The 18186-nt window shown below is 36.7% G+C and overlaps 1 protein-coding gene across 2 annotated transcripts in view; it reads left to right on the forward strand.

The window, feature by feature from the left end:
• Nucleotides 1-18186, forward strand: part of ZFAND3 (zinc finger AN1-type containing 3) — a 163999-nt gene that overhangs the window by 34924 nt on the left and 110889 nt on the right. For both annotated transcript variants that reach the window (XM_068157530.1, XM_068157538.1), the window contains 2 exons: nt 478-518; nt 2552-2578. In XM_068157530.1, the coding sequence (XP_068013631.1) occupies nt 478-518; nt 2552-2578 (68 nt within the window). The remainder of the gene's footprint in view (nt 1-477; nt 519-2551; nt 2579-18186) is intronic.

Here is an 18186-nt window from a genome sequence, read left to right on the forward strand (position 1 = left end):
ACTTCCAAGAGCACATCTGTCTATGTCCTTATAATTCCAATACTGTAATCTCTCTGTTGCTGTACTGTAGTTAGGATTTGTCAGGACTGCAAAGCGGTTGCCAAGGGGAGTCTAATATTCAAGTGGAATGTGTTGGCTCTTCCTGCCTATCATTATTATCATATTGCAAGAGAAAGATACGAATTAGTGTATAATACTCACGGAATGGTAAAGTGAGCTTATTTTCATATATGAGGTAAATGTGTTGAAGTCATGTTTTGGAACTCTTTAAATTGGAAAGAGATTGCCCATACAAAGTCTTTTTTCCCATGTCACTGTTCCTAGTCCAGCCACTTCTAGCCCCTTACATTTGGTTCCTAGCCATTTCAGTTCTTACCCTCTCTGTACCCTTGCTTCATTCCCCAAAAACTTCCCTGTATTGCTTAGAATTATAATGAATTTTTTAGCTCTATTTTTTTTTTTTTATTTTTGCCCCAGGTCCAGCAAGACTATGAATCTCTGTTCCAAATGCTTTGCTGGTAAGTGCAGTAAAAGGTTTTGTGTTTTTGTTAGATTATCGAACCCACATTGTTGGCATCTCTTCCAGGATTTATGCATGGGCTTCTCTTCCCTCGGTGTGTATATGTAATCAGATTTCCCTTACTTTGGTGCTTCTTTTATTTGCTGATCACCTCTTGTGTGAATGCACCAATCAAACGCTGTTCTTGAAGTTTATGGAATTCTGGAATGCCCTTGAACTACAGAGTTCCACTGTCAGCACAGCTCCTATACAGATGATGAGGCTTTAAAAATGCTTAAATCTTGAGTCGTAATTTTGCATTTTGTAGGATTTATTTTATTATAACCTCTGACATATGGCATGGATAAAAAATGAGAAGTTGATATAGAACACTTCTTGTTCAATTTCTTTTTAACTTGCAGCCCTTGCACATTGAATTGTCAGTATCTCATGAGTAGGCTAATCCTGATTGCAGCATATTATTTTCTTATTGCAGAGTCATTGCTACTGTGTAAAAATGTTAGGAATTCCTATTGACCTTTTCCTGTTAGCATCTTTTAGCTTTGCCTTTCTTAAATTTTGGGGGTATTACTTAGTATTGTAAATTTATTTTTATTTGTAATTAAAGTGCTGTCATAGTTAATGATTTTTACTTTCTCTTGAGGGAGCAGATACAACATTAAATTTCAGATTAAAAGCTAAAACTTTAAAGCTTTTTCTGATTTTTTTTTTTTTGGGGGGGGGGGGAGGGGGTGGGGAGGTGGAGGGGTGTTGGTGTTGGTTTTTTCCTGTGTTTTGCTATTAACAAAAAAATGAATTTTAACTTCTAGATTTCAGATTTTGGGTTCAGCATAATTTTATTAACCAAACACATAGCAAATAAAAAGTGTCAAAGGCTGTTCAGTAAAACGATGCATGTACTTACCTGGTTGTTTTCCAAAGCCAGGGATCACAGGAAAGGGTCTAATGAAAAAGGGCAAGTACTTCCTTGTACTCTTTCCCAGCTGACCAGAGTCATAAACAAGCTACTAGGTCTTTGACTCAGCACAACTGTTGTGTTCATATTGGAACTGTGAACTGTATGTGTACCTCAGAAAAGTGGAATTACTGATTCACAAATATTAAAATGTCCCATCTCTTGTATTCAGAGTTTAACTGAGTATAGGAAACTTCACAGCCAGCAAACTAGGCATTAAGCAAAGCATCTTTTATTTTGGTTTTACAGGGTTGTGTTGGTTTTGGTTGTTTGGGGTTCCCTCTCCCCCTCCTTTTTTTGTTGCTGTTTAGTTTTGTTTGGTTGGGGTTTTTTAACAACAAGAAAGGTTCTTGGTTTATATTCTGTAATGTTCCTGAATTAGCACTACATCTGATCAAGTTCATTTTTTTAATGCGGTAAAAGTACAAGATGATACCTGAATATTTGTGTGCTTATTCAGGGGGAGGGAAGTTTACTTTTAAAATTCTTCAAGACTTTCCTTACAGCTTGTTTATTTTTATGAAATAAGACTTTTGAAGAGTTTGAATACCTTAAACTACTGCTAGTTGGAACAAACCAATCTTGTGGAAGAAGACAGATTTACTTTTTAGATCTTAACTATGATTTCTTTAACAAGTAGCATTGAAATAACCTGTTCTGTTTGAGTAGTAACTTCATAATTCCAACGTCCTTTTGGCTTTGAGGTTTTTTCCTAGTTGCTTTTTGTTGGCATGTTTTTTTGGTTTGGTTTGGGATTTTTTTGGTGATGTTACTGAAATATTGTTAACATATTTTTTTATACTGGATTTCCAGCCACAGTATTGAAATAGAAAGATGTGTACTTGTATTCCTGTAAATTTGATCACCACAACAGCAGTATTTTAAGCAAGTAAGGTGTTGCAAGATGTTCTTCACCGTTCCACACACTCCAAAGATGTGATGTGAAAAAAACGTGTTTCTTGTTTCTCTTTTAATAGAGCACACTATTAATTCAAATGTATTGAAGAATTGTATGTGAGGGAAAGTTGGAAATTAGTATTTCTCTTGACTGTCATTTCCTTTCTCTTTTATTGTAGAAAAAAGAAATCCACACAACGAAAAAGGTTAGTACCTTTACTAAATGACTGGGTGTGTTTTGTTTGTTTGTTAAAAGGTATAGAATCCAATATTCCTATGAGAAAAAATAATTTCAGATGCACATAGCAGCAAAGCCCCTTATATTTGTGTAAGCATTACCTTCCTATATATATAGAGGGGAAAGGGCAAAAAAGTCATCAAGAGATTAAAACATTCATTATAAATAATAATGCAACATAAATCGTTTGGTTTATATTGCAGTCTCAGTTATTACATTGAACCTTCCTATCTTTACTGGTTTGTCAGACTTTCTGAACTGTGACAATTCTGTAAATGCATGATCATGAGTTCTTCCTTGCTTCTGTCCTTCTTCTCTTCCCCATCCTCTTGTCATAGTTTCATGTCTGTGACATTAATTAGCACTGAAGTAGAACAAAGGGTAGTGGTCAGGGGCTGTTAGTTTGCCTTCTTGTTTGACCAAATGCTTGTGATTTCTGAATTTATCAAGACAAATTCAGTGAATTTTCACTCTCATTTGTCCAGTTATGTAGCTTGGAGACTGGAATTCCTTGTTTTGTCTGACTGCATATTTTCTTGCATTAAATATGAGAATATTTTTCACAGGTTATTATTATAGAGATGGAGTTGTTCAGATTTCTATAGCAAGAGTGAGCTGTGTATTGCACAGATACCTGCAGTGCTTTGCTAGAAGAGCCCAATGTTTTGCCCTAGATGGAGAAGAATCACTGAGCTCTTTGGTACAAGCACAGATTTGTTCATTTGCCACAGACTAGTTCTTGGCTTGCAAATAAAGGTTGATAAATACTTGAGAGAAGCATGATATTAGCTATCCTCTTCAGCCAGCTTTGCCTCCTCTTCACCTCATCTGCCTGTTCCAAGAAGGAATACCTGATGTGTTTTACTTGAGCCCTGTAGAAGCAGGGTTTAAATAACATTCAGCAGACTCTGAAATGTTCAAGGGCCTCTCCAAAATAATTTCAAGTTAATTGTACTTCTGCAAAGTACCTTACAACGTTCTGTCTCTAATTTGGTGCTGACCGTGTGCTAGCAATGCTGCAAAGTCTCCAGATACAGTGTAAGTGTAATACTACATATTAAATTGCTTCAAATAAATTTGCTCTTCAGATGGGGAAGGCACAGTTGCTTCAGACTTCTTGTTTATCTACAATCCAAGTGCAATAAAGCATGCTTTTTCTTTTTAGAATAAATCAGAAGCTAGGCTAGTAAGTAGAAAAATGCAAATTGTGACCAGAGAATATCCCTTAGTGTCACCGCATCTTTGGGTAATACTGCAACCTCCCTCCTTCCAGTGTGGTAAACTGTGAAATCTGAATGATTAAAATGCAGGATAGTGATGAGTGAAATTTTTCAGAAGCACTCTTTATTAATCTGTCTTTACTCCTGTTAGATTTATGAATTTTGTTAATATCAGCTTCAGATGGGGACATTGCTGAGTGCTTTTGACAAGCCACTTTTACAAAGTAGGGCCTTTCAGGCAGGAATTCTACAGACATTCACAGAAACAACACCTGGTACCTCAATAACTCTATTTTAATTAGTACCTCTGGGAACAGTCCTGTACAGAACAAACTATTACAGAGTAAGAACAAATATTTAAATGGAGAAAATGTTAAAACTAGACTTTGTACTTAAATCACCCAAAGAAATGCAGTCTGCCTTGAAGCCATTGGATTACAAGTCTACAAAGTTTAATTTATTGTGGTGCTGTCAGCATTGGGACGAGTGGTGCTGGCAGTGGATTTCAGCTGTTCAATAGCATGTGAACCTGAAGGTAAGTACACCATTGGATGCGTTGGTGGAGTGATGCACTTGGGAAGGTGGAGGAAGATAAAATGATAGAGCATTCATGGATTTGTGAGTGCATTTCATAGCCCTTCAGGTGTAATTGAAACTTCAAGAGGTGGGTGTCCATCTCTTAAACCTGCTATGCAGTGTTTATGTTCTTGTTCTGTGAAATGCTTGATGAGCGTCATTGAATTTGAAAAAAAAAATACTTCAACTATTCTAACCGAAGAATTCTCTTGCGTTTTAGGGGCCTCAACTCCTAGGTCAGTTTTATTTTTCAGTTTGAAATCAAGCACCTTTCTTTGCATATGAATATCTTGTTGAGTCAAAATGACTGTATTTTTCCTGTCTCCATCTGTCAAGTAGGAAATCAGTATTGCTGGAACCACATCTGTATTTTCAAAATATATGCTTAGCTCTATGCCAGATTAAGAAATCTTGTAGCTTCAGTGTTATCTTTCATTCTCCTGAATATGAAAGATCTGATAAGGGGAGGAGGGGGAACCCAAAACAACAACAACAATCAAACAAAACCCCTAACCCTAATAACTTCTAGCTATCATCTGCTTCTGGAAGTATCAAATGGCTTGCTTTTCTTTCTGTTTCTTGAACTCACTCAGATGTTTGCTTCTAGAGTTACTTCATGTTTTTTGTGCATCTTGACCATTTTGCTTTTTTGAGCAGACTTTTATTTTGTCCTGCCAAGCCACCCATAACTTTCAGAGCTTACAAAATTGGATGTTTACAGTGACTCAGAATCACTTCAATAACACAGTTTCTTCTTCCCTCAGTCTTCACAAATCCTATTTAGAATGCTGCCTTGTCTGGCAGTAATAGCACCTACTGTAAGCGTAAGCTAGCAAAAATCAGCATTCCTGCCTGAATAGATTTTGCAGTTAATCAACTGCTAACCTGATCCTCAGTCAAGCTTTCAGCTTGCTCACTGAAAACCTTTTCAGTAGGTGCATCTTGCATGTTGCTAGTCCAAATTTTGCTGTATCCTGCTGTATGATAAATTATAAATTATTCTTTATTCAGTTCTTCATTAAGTTTTCATTCCTAAATGAATGATTAAAACCCTTATGAGTTTGTGTTTTCCATATCCTTGTAATTTCTAATGAGAATCCACATGTTTTGGTTATTTTGCTAGAGAGGCAGCAAGCATTTTCAGAAGTTTGAAAACAGCACTGTGTACTAGTTTATCTGTACACAAAATGTTTCTTTTTCGGTATGGTATTTCCTTTGTTGGCTCCTAATGGAAACTGGTGCCTCAATTTGTTGCTTCATTAGGCTAGAATTGGTTGCTGTGTTCAGGTCCGTCTTTGTGTTTTGAAGTACATGGAATGTACACTACAGAAAACAGTGCTTGCTGGCTAGCACTTCAAAGTAGTCAAGCTTCATCTTCCAGTTTTATTAGACAGTCAGGTTTGCAGCTAAATAATTGTTTTGAAATTGGTATAGCTGGTTACAGCGGCAACAAATATTTCTAGTTTCTAGAGCACCCACTAATAAAGAACTGTAACATTCCAGATATAGATATTGTTTGGCATTCATTTAATTTCTTCTACTCTGTACTCAAAGAATTTTTAAAGGGCAAAGCTGATAGGGTAAAGATGTCTTAACAGAATTAGTAAACTTGAGAAGATGAGATGTATGCTAAGCTTGATGAAGGCAATCACCATGAAATATCATTAAGGGAAAAAAAAAAAAAAGGATAAATTAATTTGCCTTCACTTAGTTATAAGCTTGATTTGCACTACTAACTCCAAAAAGGCTTTGTGCAAAAAAGTTTGTATGTGTTATTCTGAAGAAAACACTAGATGTTTTTACTTGACTCCTTCTCCTCTAGCCTGTCATACAAATTTGATGAGGAAATAGAAATTAATAGACAAGGAGTTCATTCAAATGTAGTTGTATTATCTAAGCTTAAGGCTAATTGTTTTACTTCTGTCAAAAAATAGTACTATCAAACAAATAATGGAGTGTGTTAATGCTACCTCTTCCTGGTACTCAATATACACAAAATTGAAAATATGGAAGAGAAGAATATCTCAAGCTTTCTAGGCTACTGAATTTTTAGGAATTAGATAGAGATCACATTTAGGAATGGAATGGAACAGAATTAAGCAGGTTGGAAAAGACCTTCGAAATACTGAGTCCAACTTATCATCCAACACTATCTAATCAACTAAACCGTGGCACCAAGTGCCCTATCCCGTCTATTCCTAAACACCTCCAGTGATGGTGACTCCACCACCTCCCTGGGCAGCACATCCCAATGGTCAGTTTCTCTGTGAAGAATTTCTTCTGAACATCCAACCTAAACCTCCCCTGGTGCAGCTTGACACTGTGAAGTTAAGTGAAGTTAGTATAATACTACTTTGGGATACCACTCTTTTTTCAGTGGTATTCCATGGTATGGAATTTGTGGCATAGAGGGCTCCTATGTTGCTTTGTGGCAATACTGATATGATTTTGTCATGCATTATCTATAGAAAAAGTGTTTAAGAGGCTGTGTGGAAGACAGTTCCCAGCTGCCTGGGATTTGGCTGTGTGAAGGCATTGCGTGTGCAACAGTGCAACGTAGAACGTCAGTGGAGTCAGTGGCTCAGATGGTGGTTCAATTTGCTCAAGTGTATTTTTTGCTTTTTACACCTCCCTCATATTTCTCCATATAAAATGTTTAGAAGGGGCAAGCAGTAATGGAGGACAGACCCATGCAGTATTTCTATTTATATACAGTCTTTAGTGGAAGAAAAAGACTTTCATTCACAGCTGACATATAAATGTGTATTGAAGAGGGCAGGGATTTTCTTTTTCAGTTTCTTTCTTTCAGGCTACTACTAGCTTCAAGCCAGTAGGACTTTTTCCAGTCACATTTGAAAGTCTTTTCACTAACACAGGGCAGGAAAATTGAATGCCTTTTGATTAAGGTCTTTAACATTTTACAGTCGATCAGTCCTATCAGTAGACTTCTGTGTAGGACATTAGTGGCTATTTCATTGGATTGCATCTTGCTAAATTCATAGTTTAGTAGCCTGGTGCTCATTTGTTAAAAATACTAATTATGCTTTAAAAAAGATATGATCTTGCTACATGAAAAGACTGTTAAATAGCCTTAATTTTTTCCCTTCTCTCTGTGTTGAAAAAATATCACTGCTATTTTCCATGTGGTTTGGGTTTTTTTATGTCAGGGAATTTCCAGTCCCATCGTACAGATTGATCTACAAGCAAAGAAAGGACTTTTGTCCTTTTTTTGTCTCAAGCTTGCATTATTTGTAGGTTTTTTGTAGCTCTGTTTTCTAGTATGTTTTCTTCTTTATGGTAAAGCCAGCTTCTTTCTATTTTGTTAATATGCTGTTCACCTTTTAACTTGTTACCTTTCCAAATGACTCATTGAAACACCAGCTGTATTTTAGTCTCTTGTGTATATGTTCTCTGATGATGTAAAAAAAAAAAGTTTAGAAGTATGTCTTAATTGCCATGATGTTTGCACACTGAGAGCATGGAAGTGGAGTTACAGATTCACAATTTGCAACCCATAGGTTTAATTTATTAAACTTTCTTGTAGCTCTGTTCTCCTATAAATGCATGGATAAGATAGGAGAGGGAAAGTTTTTTCTTTTTTTTTCCCATTTAGCAATTTGCTTGATTTATAGAAAAAGTTTGTGCTCAGTTTTGTGTATTTGCTCATTTGGAAACCTTCTCTAGTTTATAGAAACACTAGTGATTTGTTCCTTAGCCTCCCTGTGGAGTTTGTTCCATATTACAATCTAATTCCGTGTCCGTGTCGTGCACTCCTGAGCTGTTAATTTGTACATTTTGATGCAGTTTGTTTCACTGTGTTTTTGTAATCCAAACTGAATGTAACGAGCTGTGTGCTTTGGGGACCCAGCCTTGCCTTGCCAATTAGAACAAGTGGTTACTGAGAGAGAGCTTGTTTTAAATAAAACATGCCACCTCTTTGTGGGACCAGCAGCCTTTGGGGAGTAAAAAAAGGTTATTTAACTCTTTCTCTCTGAGAAGAGAGGTCATATTAGGGAGCATATTTTAGAAACATTCAAGGTATTCCTTCGAGAAGTACAATGCAGATTCATATTTCACCTTGTACATACAATTTAATTTGCCATTGGCAAGTGTTATGCAGTACTGCGTGCAGGATATTTAAGAATGCACAAGGAAGCTGTTGAGTTGACCGCATGTCTTCTAGGATTCTAATCACTAATGCCACATGAAAATTGTACAGGACTAGCAGGTAGCCTTTCTCTTTCTGCTTGTACTGCTGCCCAAGAGGCTGATGTAGGACAGGAATAGTGCCAGGTGGTAGAAGAGGTAGTTTCAAAATGCATTTGACAAGGAAAGAATCCATAAGCAATACTTAACTAAATAAAAGTGCAAAGGTTGTGGTCTTGGAGACCTGTGAGGAGGGGCTCATTGGTATATTCTAGCATTTTGAGGTAACTGGGAAAAGGTACATGTATGACCATCAACATTTGAGATTGTTGCAGAAATTGTTTAGAATTCTGCTGGTCTTTGCAGTAACTACATTTCCTGATGAGTACAAGAAAAGACACAATTACACTTTTGGAAGCTAACTCTGCATGCTTGTGTATCTTCAAAGAGAAGTTACCGTCCACCAACTTTCAGCTAAGGACACTGAGAAAGAATTGAGATGAACAGTCATGGCAATTAACTCAGACATTTCAACAGTCCTTGCTACACAAGCAAGGGAAGATCAAGAAAATCCTCTCTTGTGAAAACCTTTTAGCTCAGGAGCTAGGTGTAAGGGAAATACAGCTGTTTGCTAAGGTTTTAAGCTGTTGAGTAAGCAGGTGTACAGGACAAACATAATAGAACAAAATGTAACTGATGACTTTTAATTGTCTATCCATTTTCTATTAAAGGAATGTGATCTAGCAGCTATACAGGTGCCTGGGAACTTGAGAGATGATTTACTTTTCCCAGTCAATGAGCTTTTATTTCTGATACAACACAAGTTACCCTTTTCTGGTTTTCCATTTTTCTTCCTCATGAGTTACTTATGATTTCCCTGCTTCATTTGAATGTTTTAGAAGCTAAAATATATATGATATTCAGTGCTGAGGTAAATCTGGAACTCTATGTTGAGAAACAAAAGGTCATATTGAGGTATTTTCCTCTTTCAATTCAACTTCAAGCTAGCATGCTATTAATATTAGATCGAAATGGAAATTGATTGCCTTTAAAGTCAGTCAGGGCCCTCAGGCTGAGTAAATTGCCCAAAGCCTGGGACAGAATCTTCATCCTTTGGCTGTATGTGATCCAGATTGACACGCCACTCCCACCCCTCAACTTTAGCATAGTGTTAGTGATAGTGCAGGAAATTAGTATAACAAATTGGTGTCAGATCTTACTGAGGAGGAAGTAAATTTTTTTCCCCACATAATCTGTAATAAGGTTAATTTTTGTCTGGGTTAACACCCATATACTCACAAGCTCCAAGGTGAGTATGTTCAAGTAGTCTGCCAACATCACTTGTGTGAGACACAAAGAACAAGGATTTCTGGCTATTGAGCCTTCACTAAGACTTCCTTTTATAACCTTGAGGGACAGATGCCATGAGGGACCTTTGGTTTCCTTATTTTGTTTTGGCTTTCATAAGTCTTAGGCAACATTCTGAAATTTCAGTTCTTTCTAGTATGTGACTATTCTACAGTTGCAGTTCTGTCCTTCATCTTCTTGACATTTTCTCTTTAGTTGAGTTTGCCTCTCTTCTTAATTTAAATGAAATCACATTGTGCTGTTGCAATTAATGCATACTGTTGCTTTTAAACCTTTTAATACTGTTTCTTGTGGAGCCTGCAGAATGACATTCCAGTCATTCTTTATTCATACCAACCTTGATGTATCTGTTACAAAACTTGTATGTTCTCACAAAGTTAGTCACCAGAGGGCAAGCTTCTCATGCAGATTTAGTGAACCCAACTGTAGCTTTACTTTTCATATGAAAAATAAATAATCCCAAACAAAACAGTATTTTCTGTGAAGAGTTTCTCTGTGGTGTTGAGTAGTGGAAACTGAGAAGTATAATGCCTGTCTTCTTTGGAGAGAGAGAAGTTAGTATTTGATGTTGAATGAGAGGGAATGTTTAAAAGTTAGCATTTTAACTATTGGACTAATTTGCCAACATTTAGGGGCAAATTTCTTCAGATTTTTTTTTTCTTGTGGTCACATCAAAATATCATATAGTTATTAGTTCAAAAGAGTAACAGTAGGTTAAAATAGTTTATAAAGGAATCTGGCTTTAACCTTTCTTGTGAGCAGGTGATTTTCCATAACTGGGAAAGAGAGAACCTTATGCTTGAAGACAGCAGGACTGTAGATGAGGCCTTTCTTGTAAAGATACTGAAACTATCTGCACCTTTGGTAACTGAATGTGTAAGATTTTGTTCATTTCCTTTGCAAAAAATGTAGCCTGTTGCCTGAATCTGGCACTGAAGATTTAGGAAATCACAAGACAGGTTATGGTGCCATAATAATTAGTCCAATCTGTGTGTATGCATTATAATTGTCTTTTAATTATGCTGAAAGGATAAAATAGTACAAGAAAGCATACGATTAGTGGCCTAATCTCCTGGTTTAAATCACAGGTCATTAAGTAACATCTAGCTAAAGCTCTGTTTGCTGAAAATACCTCCTTTAAACACGTTCTCTTCTGATGTAAAGACACTGGGGGTTGTGCATGCACAACAGTCAGTAGTATTTCTAAAGAATAACTTCCCTCACTATTAACTTAGAAAATAAGGTGCACATTTCCAGTTACAACACTGTAAGGATGTTTCCTTAGAGTTGGACTCATTCATTATACTGAATAGGAAGCAATGTTAAGACATTGTCATGCCCTATATCTTCTTACTACAGCACTTGCACGTTGACCTAAATAGAGAATAATTATTTTCTTTATAGAATTTCTTTAAAAAACTAATTAGCCCCCTAGTGCTTCAAGAAAATAAGTTAATTTACTATCCTGACATTTCTGTGAGTCAAGGTTTACTAGATATAGATAAGAATCTACGGCACAAATGTCAAACATCCACAGATACTGGATATCAGCTTTGAGTAGCCTTGGGACTGTAATCCTATCGTAATCTCTCTCACTTGAAATACATAATTTATGATGCTTAAAACACTGAACACTCCCTGCCTTTATGGAACTGCAAGAGTATTGAATGCTTCTGCTAGTGAGGACCCAAGAATATCTATTTAAGCATCCTGAAATTAAGGATAAGAGTAATGTCATGTAAGAATCCTGTGGCAGTCAGTGGGCAGAATTTAATTCTCACCGATTTCTTGTTAGAGTTTTCCTGGGCAGGAAAACAAAGTCAAGTCCATCAGAAAGGAGCTTTGCTGTCTATAAAATTCTGATTGCTTATTTCCTTTTTTTTTTTTTTTTTTTTTTAAATCTAGTAAGCAAATTAGGGGTCCCATAAAACAAATGTTATGTCATTGCATGCATGAATTATGACAATAAATTTAGAAGTCCAAATCACAATTATGGTTAAATGAATATAGTTCAGATACTTCCTGATTTCAGACTGCTTGACTTCTCAAGCTTAGTGTGGGTTTTTGCCATCATGAAATGCTACACTATATAACTCTTCCCTCCCCCACATTTGTCTAGTGTAATACTCAGTTATGTTGATCTGTAACTGGTACCGGGTCAAAGCATTTGGAAATCGAGTCAGGAGTGTTGATTCTGAACTCTTGGGCTGCAGTCAGGTCACACCTTGGACTCAAATACTCTGTCTCACTTGTGATCAGAAGTGCTGAAGCTGAATAATCAATTTGGTGGCAGTCATCTATATGGTCCACTTTCTGAGATTGTAAAAGCAGTTCAAGTAGTGGTCTTTGGACTCTGGAACTGGGGAGCCCAAAACTTGACACATTATTCTACGTGGTCTCACCAGGGCAGAGTAGAAGGGGAGAAGAACCTCCCTAGACCTGCTGGTCACACTTTTCTTGATTCACCCCGGGATACCATTGCCTCTCTTGGCCACAAGGGCACATTGCTGTCCCATGGAGAACTTGCTGTCCACTAGGGCTCCCTGAATGAGAAAGCTGATCCTAGTATAGGTGAGTGCACTCCTTTGACACTTATGTTGCCTTGGCAGAGTCCTTATATCATTTCATGTCCTCTGTGGAACTCCTGTCTGCTAAAAAGCTTTGCGCAGCAATTTAAAAGCTGGATATTGGCACTGCTGGTTCTTTTTTATTATTTTTTTTCTTTTAAATTAACTCAGTAGTATCTAGTGAAAACTATAATAGATACAAATAATCCTAGAAATGCAGAAACCTGTAATGGGGGTTGACATCTACCCAGTTGAAAGAGGTAAGTTAATGTCTAGAAGTACCTCAAATATTAGTCTTTATTCTGCACTATTTCTGTTACTGTCTGTAATTATAATTTTAAAAGAGATAAGTTTCCATATATACAGTAATTTTATAACCCAAGATTTCATTTAAGATAAACATAACAGTAACTTGTTTCATTAGTCAGCATGTAAAAATCATAGTTGATGCCTGACTGGTGCTAGTTAGAGGTAACTGGATGGATTCCAATATGAATAGCTATAACTGTTTTTTGTTGGATTTCTGTTTGCTTGGGCTTTTTCTGGGTTTTTTTGTTTGCTTGTTGTTTTGTGCTTGTTTGTAGGGTTTTTGGTGGTTGTTTTAATTGGGGTTTTGGATCTATGAACAACTGAACTGAAAAAAGTGTGCCAGAATCCAAAATCAAGATGACTGGCAATATTCTCCAAATCAATATGTCTGGTAGAAGTGGATAGCAGTAGGTCTCCAGTGCATCTGGTAGCTGCGGATTTCAGTTAATCTGTTTGTTTGGTTGGTTTGTTTGCCCAATGGAAGGAAAAAAAGGTCTTGGCATACCTGAGTTGGGGGAAAATATATTGGAATATTCAAACAGGTTTAGAAATACATAGTGCTGTAAGCTTTTGTAACAGAACATGTTTTTTCTTGGTGGTAACCAAAAGAGCTATTTTGATGTAAAGGTCAGATTTCATGTATTTGTTACCATTTGAGCTCTTTTTGACAGAATGAAAGCTAATTTTGCTCTTGGTTTATAAGATACTTAATGTGAGTTACTACTGCATAAACATATGACGTTGTGAGCAGCTTCATGTTATGCTGACCCTGCCCTAGTAAGTGGGGAAAGGAATTTTAAGATATTTATTGGAGCCTCTTCTGTAGGTACTGTAGCAAAGTACAAAATGTTCATTTACAGGAGAGCAGAAGTAATTGTTTTGGTTTTACCTTGAAATAGCTGTCTCTTCCACACAGCAAACTTCAGTAAGTATTTCCCTGTGGAGAGAATGACTACTCAGTTGTGACTCTTTCTGGACATGCATCTGAGCTGGAGAAACTAAACAATGCCTTACTCTTCAGGGAGGGAAAGCTTCTAGCTCTCTCTCTTTTGACTTTTGATGATATTGTCAATAGGACTTGAAAGTGTCTCTCCTTTTAGGAGACTTCAGAAAATATTCTATACTGTTACGGCAACCTGTTCTATAGTTGAGCTTAACAGGGTATTCAAATAAGTGTCTACCTACTTAAAAAACCCCACAAACAAAAAAAAAACCCAACAAAACAACACAATAAACCTCCCAGATAATCTTACTGGTGTGATGACACATAGATCATAAAAACTTGAAGATGATTTCTTTGAAGAACTAGAACAGTTTGTAACTCTTTCTGCACTCTAGTAAAATTGATCAGGATCCATTGCATGGATTTTCTAAGGGTTTAGTTAAGAAGAAAACTTTGAAGCCTTTCTAAACATTTAAGAATTTGAAAATGTTAAGTGTATTTACCCATATAGGTGTGTGTGAGGCTAGCATTTCAAGACTTGTGTTACCAAGTTAGAAGTCTTTCATCATCTTAGACTACGCTTAATAATGCCATAATGAATGCCCTTGTCTATGTAGACTTTTATTCTTTTTCAACGTGTAGAAAAACAGTGAAGTTCTTTGCTGATTTCTCTTCCCTGTGGTGTTGTTCCAATGAGAAGAATAAGGATTCCTCTAGTCTGGACCATGTTTTTGTATGTCTGCATATTTAGTGGGGAAATAAGCTAAAACGTTGGTCTATGTTTATATAAAGAAGTAGCACATGTACATATATGTATTCTGTATTTTTGTAAGTATATACATTCTCTCAAGATATGTGCTCTATATTTTATGTAAATGCTGTGAAGTTACTTTTTTCTTTGCATCATATGCTAAATAGTTCCTTTCATGAAGTTAACTACTCTTTAGACTTTTATGTTAGCATGTCACTTTCCTTACCAAAATAGTCCTTTGGAAATTGGAAGACCTCAGTGATGTCCCAAACAGAATTACAGAAAACATCTGGTTGGAAGAGACCTCAAAGATCATCCAATCCAACTTTTGACACAGCCCTGAAGGGTCAACAACAAACCATGTCCCTAAGCACCGGGTCCACCTGCTGCTTAAACACCTTCAGGGATGGTGACTCCACCAGTGCCCTTGGCCGACCACTCCAATGTTTGATAACCCTCTCTGTGAAGAAGTATCTCCTAGCATCCTGCCTGAGCCTCCCCTGCTCCCTCTAGTCCCACCTACATTATTTTTGATCAACTATCTTTGGCCAGTTGCTTACATAGGAGCAGATATGATGTGAAGTTATAGAGGTCACTGGCTAAGCACTTGTACTGAAATACTAAATTTCTTAACTGCATAGAAAATACTATTTTTTATTTAATTATTTTGATTAACTTGAAATTGCAAAGCAGTAAGAAAGAAAATTAGTTTCATAGCCTCCGTGCTGTAATCTTTATTGGGAAGGTATATCATGCAGCATGTGACAATCTCAAGCAGTCAATTTTACCAACAGAAGTAGTTCCTCCAAATATGTATACAAAATGTTGTCTTAAACTTAAAAAACCCTCAAACAACAACTCAATTCAAAGCATCTGAGGCAACTTAATTAACCAAGTATTTGTGAACTTTCTGTTGAATTCCAGTTTGCATTCGTATATATATTCCTAAACTATGACCAGACCAAGAAGCTGTCAAACAAATGAAGTCCAACAAAACAGGACAAATACTAAGCTTCATTATTTTATGAATGTAGATATACTTTAATTATTGTAGTTAACAAAATAATGTGCTAAATGTAGTGTAAAGCCATGTTTTACTGGAAGTTGATGTGTTCACATGTGACAGCGTTACGCTGATACTCAGTTTATAAAATATTTTTGTTTAAATCGGTCTTTTGAGAAAGGACAATACTGCAACATTTACCAAGTTTAAAACCTGAAGGTTCTTTTCAGATCTTCCAGGTTAGAGCTAGTTTCTTCTATTTCTCAGTTCCTAGTGAAATTCTTAAAAGTTCAGGACCTGAAAATTGAAGAAAAGCAGAATGTAGTGTGAGATTTCATTATGGAGCAGGTGATGAAATCCTGGGTTCTGTTTTGCATTCTCCATCAAGCCTGAGACTGAGTAGCTGTAGAACCTTTGTAAGCATCTAAGTGCAAGGGCTAAGATGTTTGCTGGTTTCTTCTCACCCTTTCTCTTTGGCTCCCTGTGCTGGAAAAAGCTAAGGTTTGGGATGAAGGGAGGAGTTACAGTGGCGTGACATTTACTTTGTCCAAACTGTTGACCCTTTATTTTTTCTGCATAGTATTAGAAAATCCATATTTTTACATTGTTTTCTAATTTTTATTATTATAAGGCATACAACAAAAGGCTGTACTGTGATGAGGATGTGAGCACCTTTACAAAACACTTATTCATGCATAATTGGGTTAATGAAGGGAAAGCTTCCTGAGTTTTGACTGTACCGCAGCTTCTGGTTTGAAAAGTGGTAGCAGGTGAAGGTGAAACTAGTAGCAAATTACTGTCATGGCTTTTTTGGCCTGTGCTGTTCTGTCTCTCTAATTAAAACTTTCTTTGCTAAAACTATTCTGTGGCACTGTTTAGTGTCATGTAGTAATTAACAACAATATGGGGTTGAATTTTGTAGTTAGCTGAACTAATTTTATGTCCTTGGTTCACAGGAAAGCTAGTAAGAGGCTTCCTGCCACTTTTCCAGTTTCACTGCTGATTGAGGCAACTGAGATTATAAAAGTTGGCAGGTTTTTCTGCTATAAGAGTTTGTGCAGCAAGGTATTAAGAATTTTTCAGTTGTGCCCTGGTATATTAGTGAGAATATATTATAGTTCAAGAATAAATGTGTTGAAGATTTTATGCCTCCATCGCTTGTTGGAGAATGTTATCCTGCTGCAGTGTTATTAAGTAATTTTTCACCTCCTCTTAAATTAATGTTGACATTCTGTTACTGGATTTGTTCTTGTCTTCAGATTGAAGCATAAAGGGAAAAATCTTACTGCTGGAATATTAAAATTAATTATTTGATAAGCGGTACCTTGCTTGAAGTAGAGGATTATAATGTAAGGCCAATTTCTGCTTTAGGTTTTCTTTCATGTATTAGAAGTGCTCTTGGAGCACTGATGGTGTCAGGAGACTGCAGGAGGTATGGATGATTTGAAATTGCAGTGGGAAGGACCACACTACAGAAGAGGGGACATTTGTGTCTGTCTCTGTGGGTTTTGCAAGGAGAAGTAACTTTTTTGAGAGTTCTGCCTTTAGTCAGCATTATAGTGCCCTTTCAGTAACTGCCTTGTGATGCTTTGCTATTTGGCAAAAGAGGTATGTCCACTGAGCCAGAGCTATAGTGCTCAGCTTGACCCAGTAAGAGGTTGAAGTTGGGAAAGGAGAAAGAAATTCTTTGTTTTGCCTTGAAGGTAATTTCCAACACCCTACTTGGAGACTTAAATTCCCTCAGACAAATCTTAGGTATAGCTGGAATTTGACAGAAGTGGCAGAGCACAGACTTTCTGCCAAGAGGCATGACGTCTGTAAGGAAACCAGAACTTGCACAAAAAATAGGTGAATGGCAAGTAATTTCACCAATTACAACCCTAGAGGTAAGCACTCAATCTTCTGAGAGATGGTTTTTAAATTGGCCATTTTCAGAACCTGTTACATTCATTAGTTAAGTAATTATTTGCTTTTACTGTTCTTTGGTTTTTTTGGGTTTTTTGTCCTGGTGGAAAGACCACATGATAGCTGAGGAAGAAGCAATTTACCTTCAGTTTGTTGTATGGGACACAGTTATGTTTGTCCAGGAATATCTTGCATATCTTTTTAACACATGCCGTTAAAGCTCATGTCTTCAAATTATGTTCATCTGGCTCAGACATTAAAGTAAAGCCAGTGTAAAGAAGCTTCATTATTTTGCTCCCTAAACATTTTAAACTGATGTGAACTGCTTGTTAAACTGAAGTCACACACCGTCCCAAGAGGTAGGTTGAGATATGAAGGTTTGTGTTAGAGTTAGCTTAATTTTTTCTGATCGGTGTGCTGAAATTTAGATCATGAACGAGATAATTGGAAACCCTCCTGCCAGAAATCTGAGTTTTGTTTCTCATGTGGTGGGACTCACTTCTTGTAATGGCATTTATGAAGAAGAAAGCTTTGGCTTGTAAGAAGGCCTAAATTAGTGAGGTAAATCCAGTTTAATCACCTAGTCCATGTGCAGACAATACAGGTTCTCTGATCTAGTTTTGGCATGTGATGTGGGCTACAGAAATTGCTTTGAGTATAAAAGGCAAGTAAGTTAATGGACTTGCAAAGGAAAATTGCCCATTTCCTCAATGTGATACCGTATCCAGAAACTGGAATACATATCCTAATATTTTTCTTTAAGAAAAAGGCTTTTTTTCCCCTTTCAT

The sequence above is a fragment of the Melanerpes formicivorus genome, unplaced genomic scaffold (genome assembly GCF_026170545.1).
Source record: "Melanerpes formicivorus ecotype bairdi unplaced genomic scaffold, bMelFor1.0.p_v2 SCAF_2, whole genome shotgun sequence".
In the NCBI taxonomy this organism is placed as follows: Eukaryota; Metazoa; Chordata; class Aves; order Piciformes; family Picidae; genus Melanerpes; species Melanerpes formicivorus.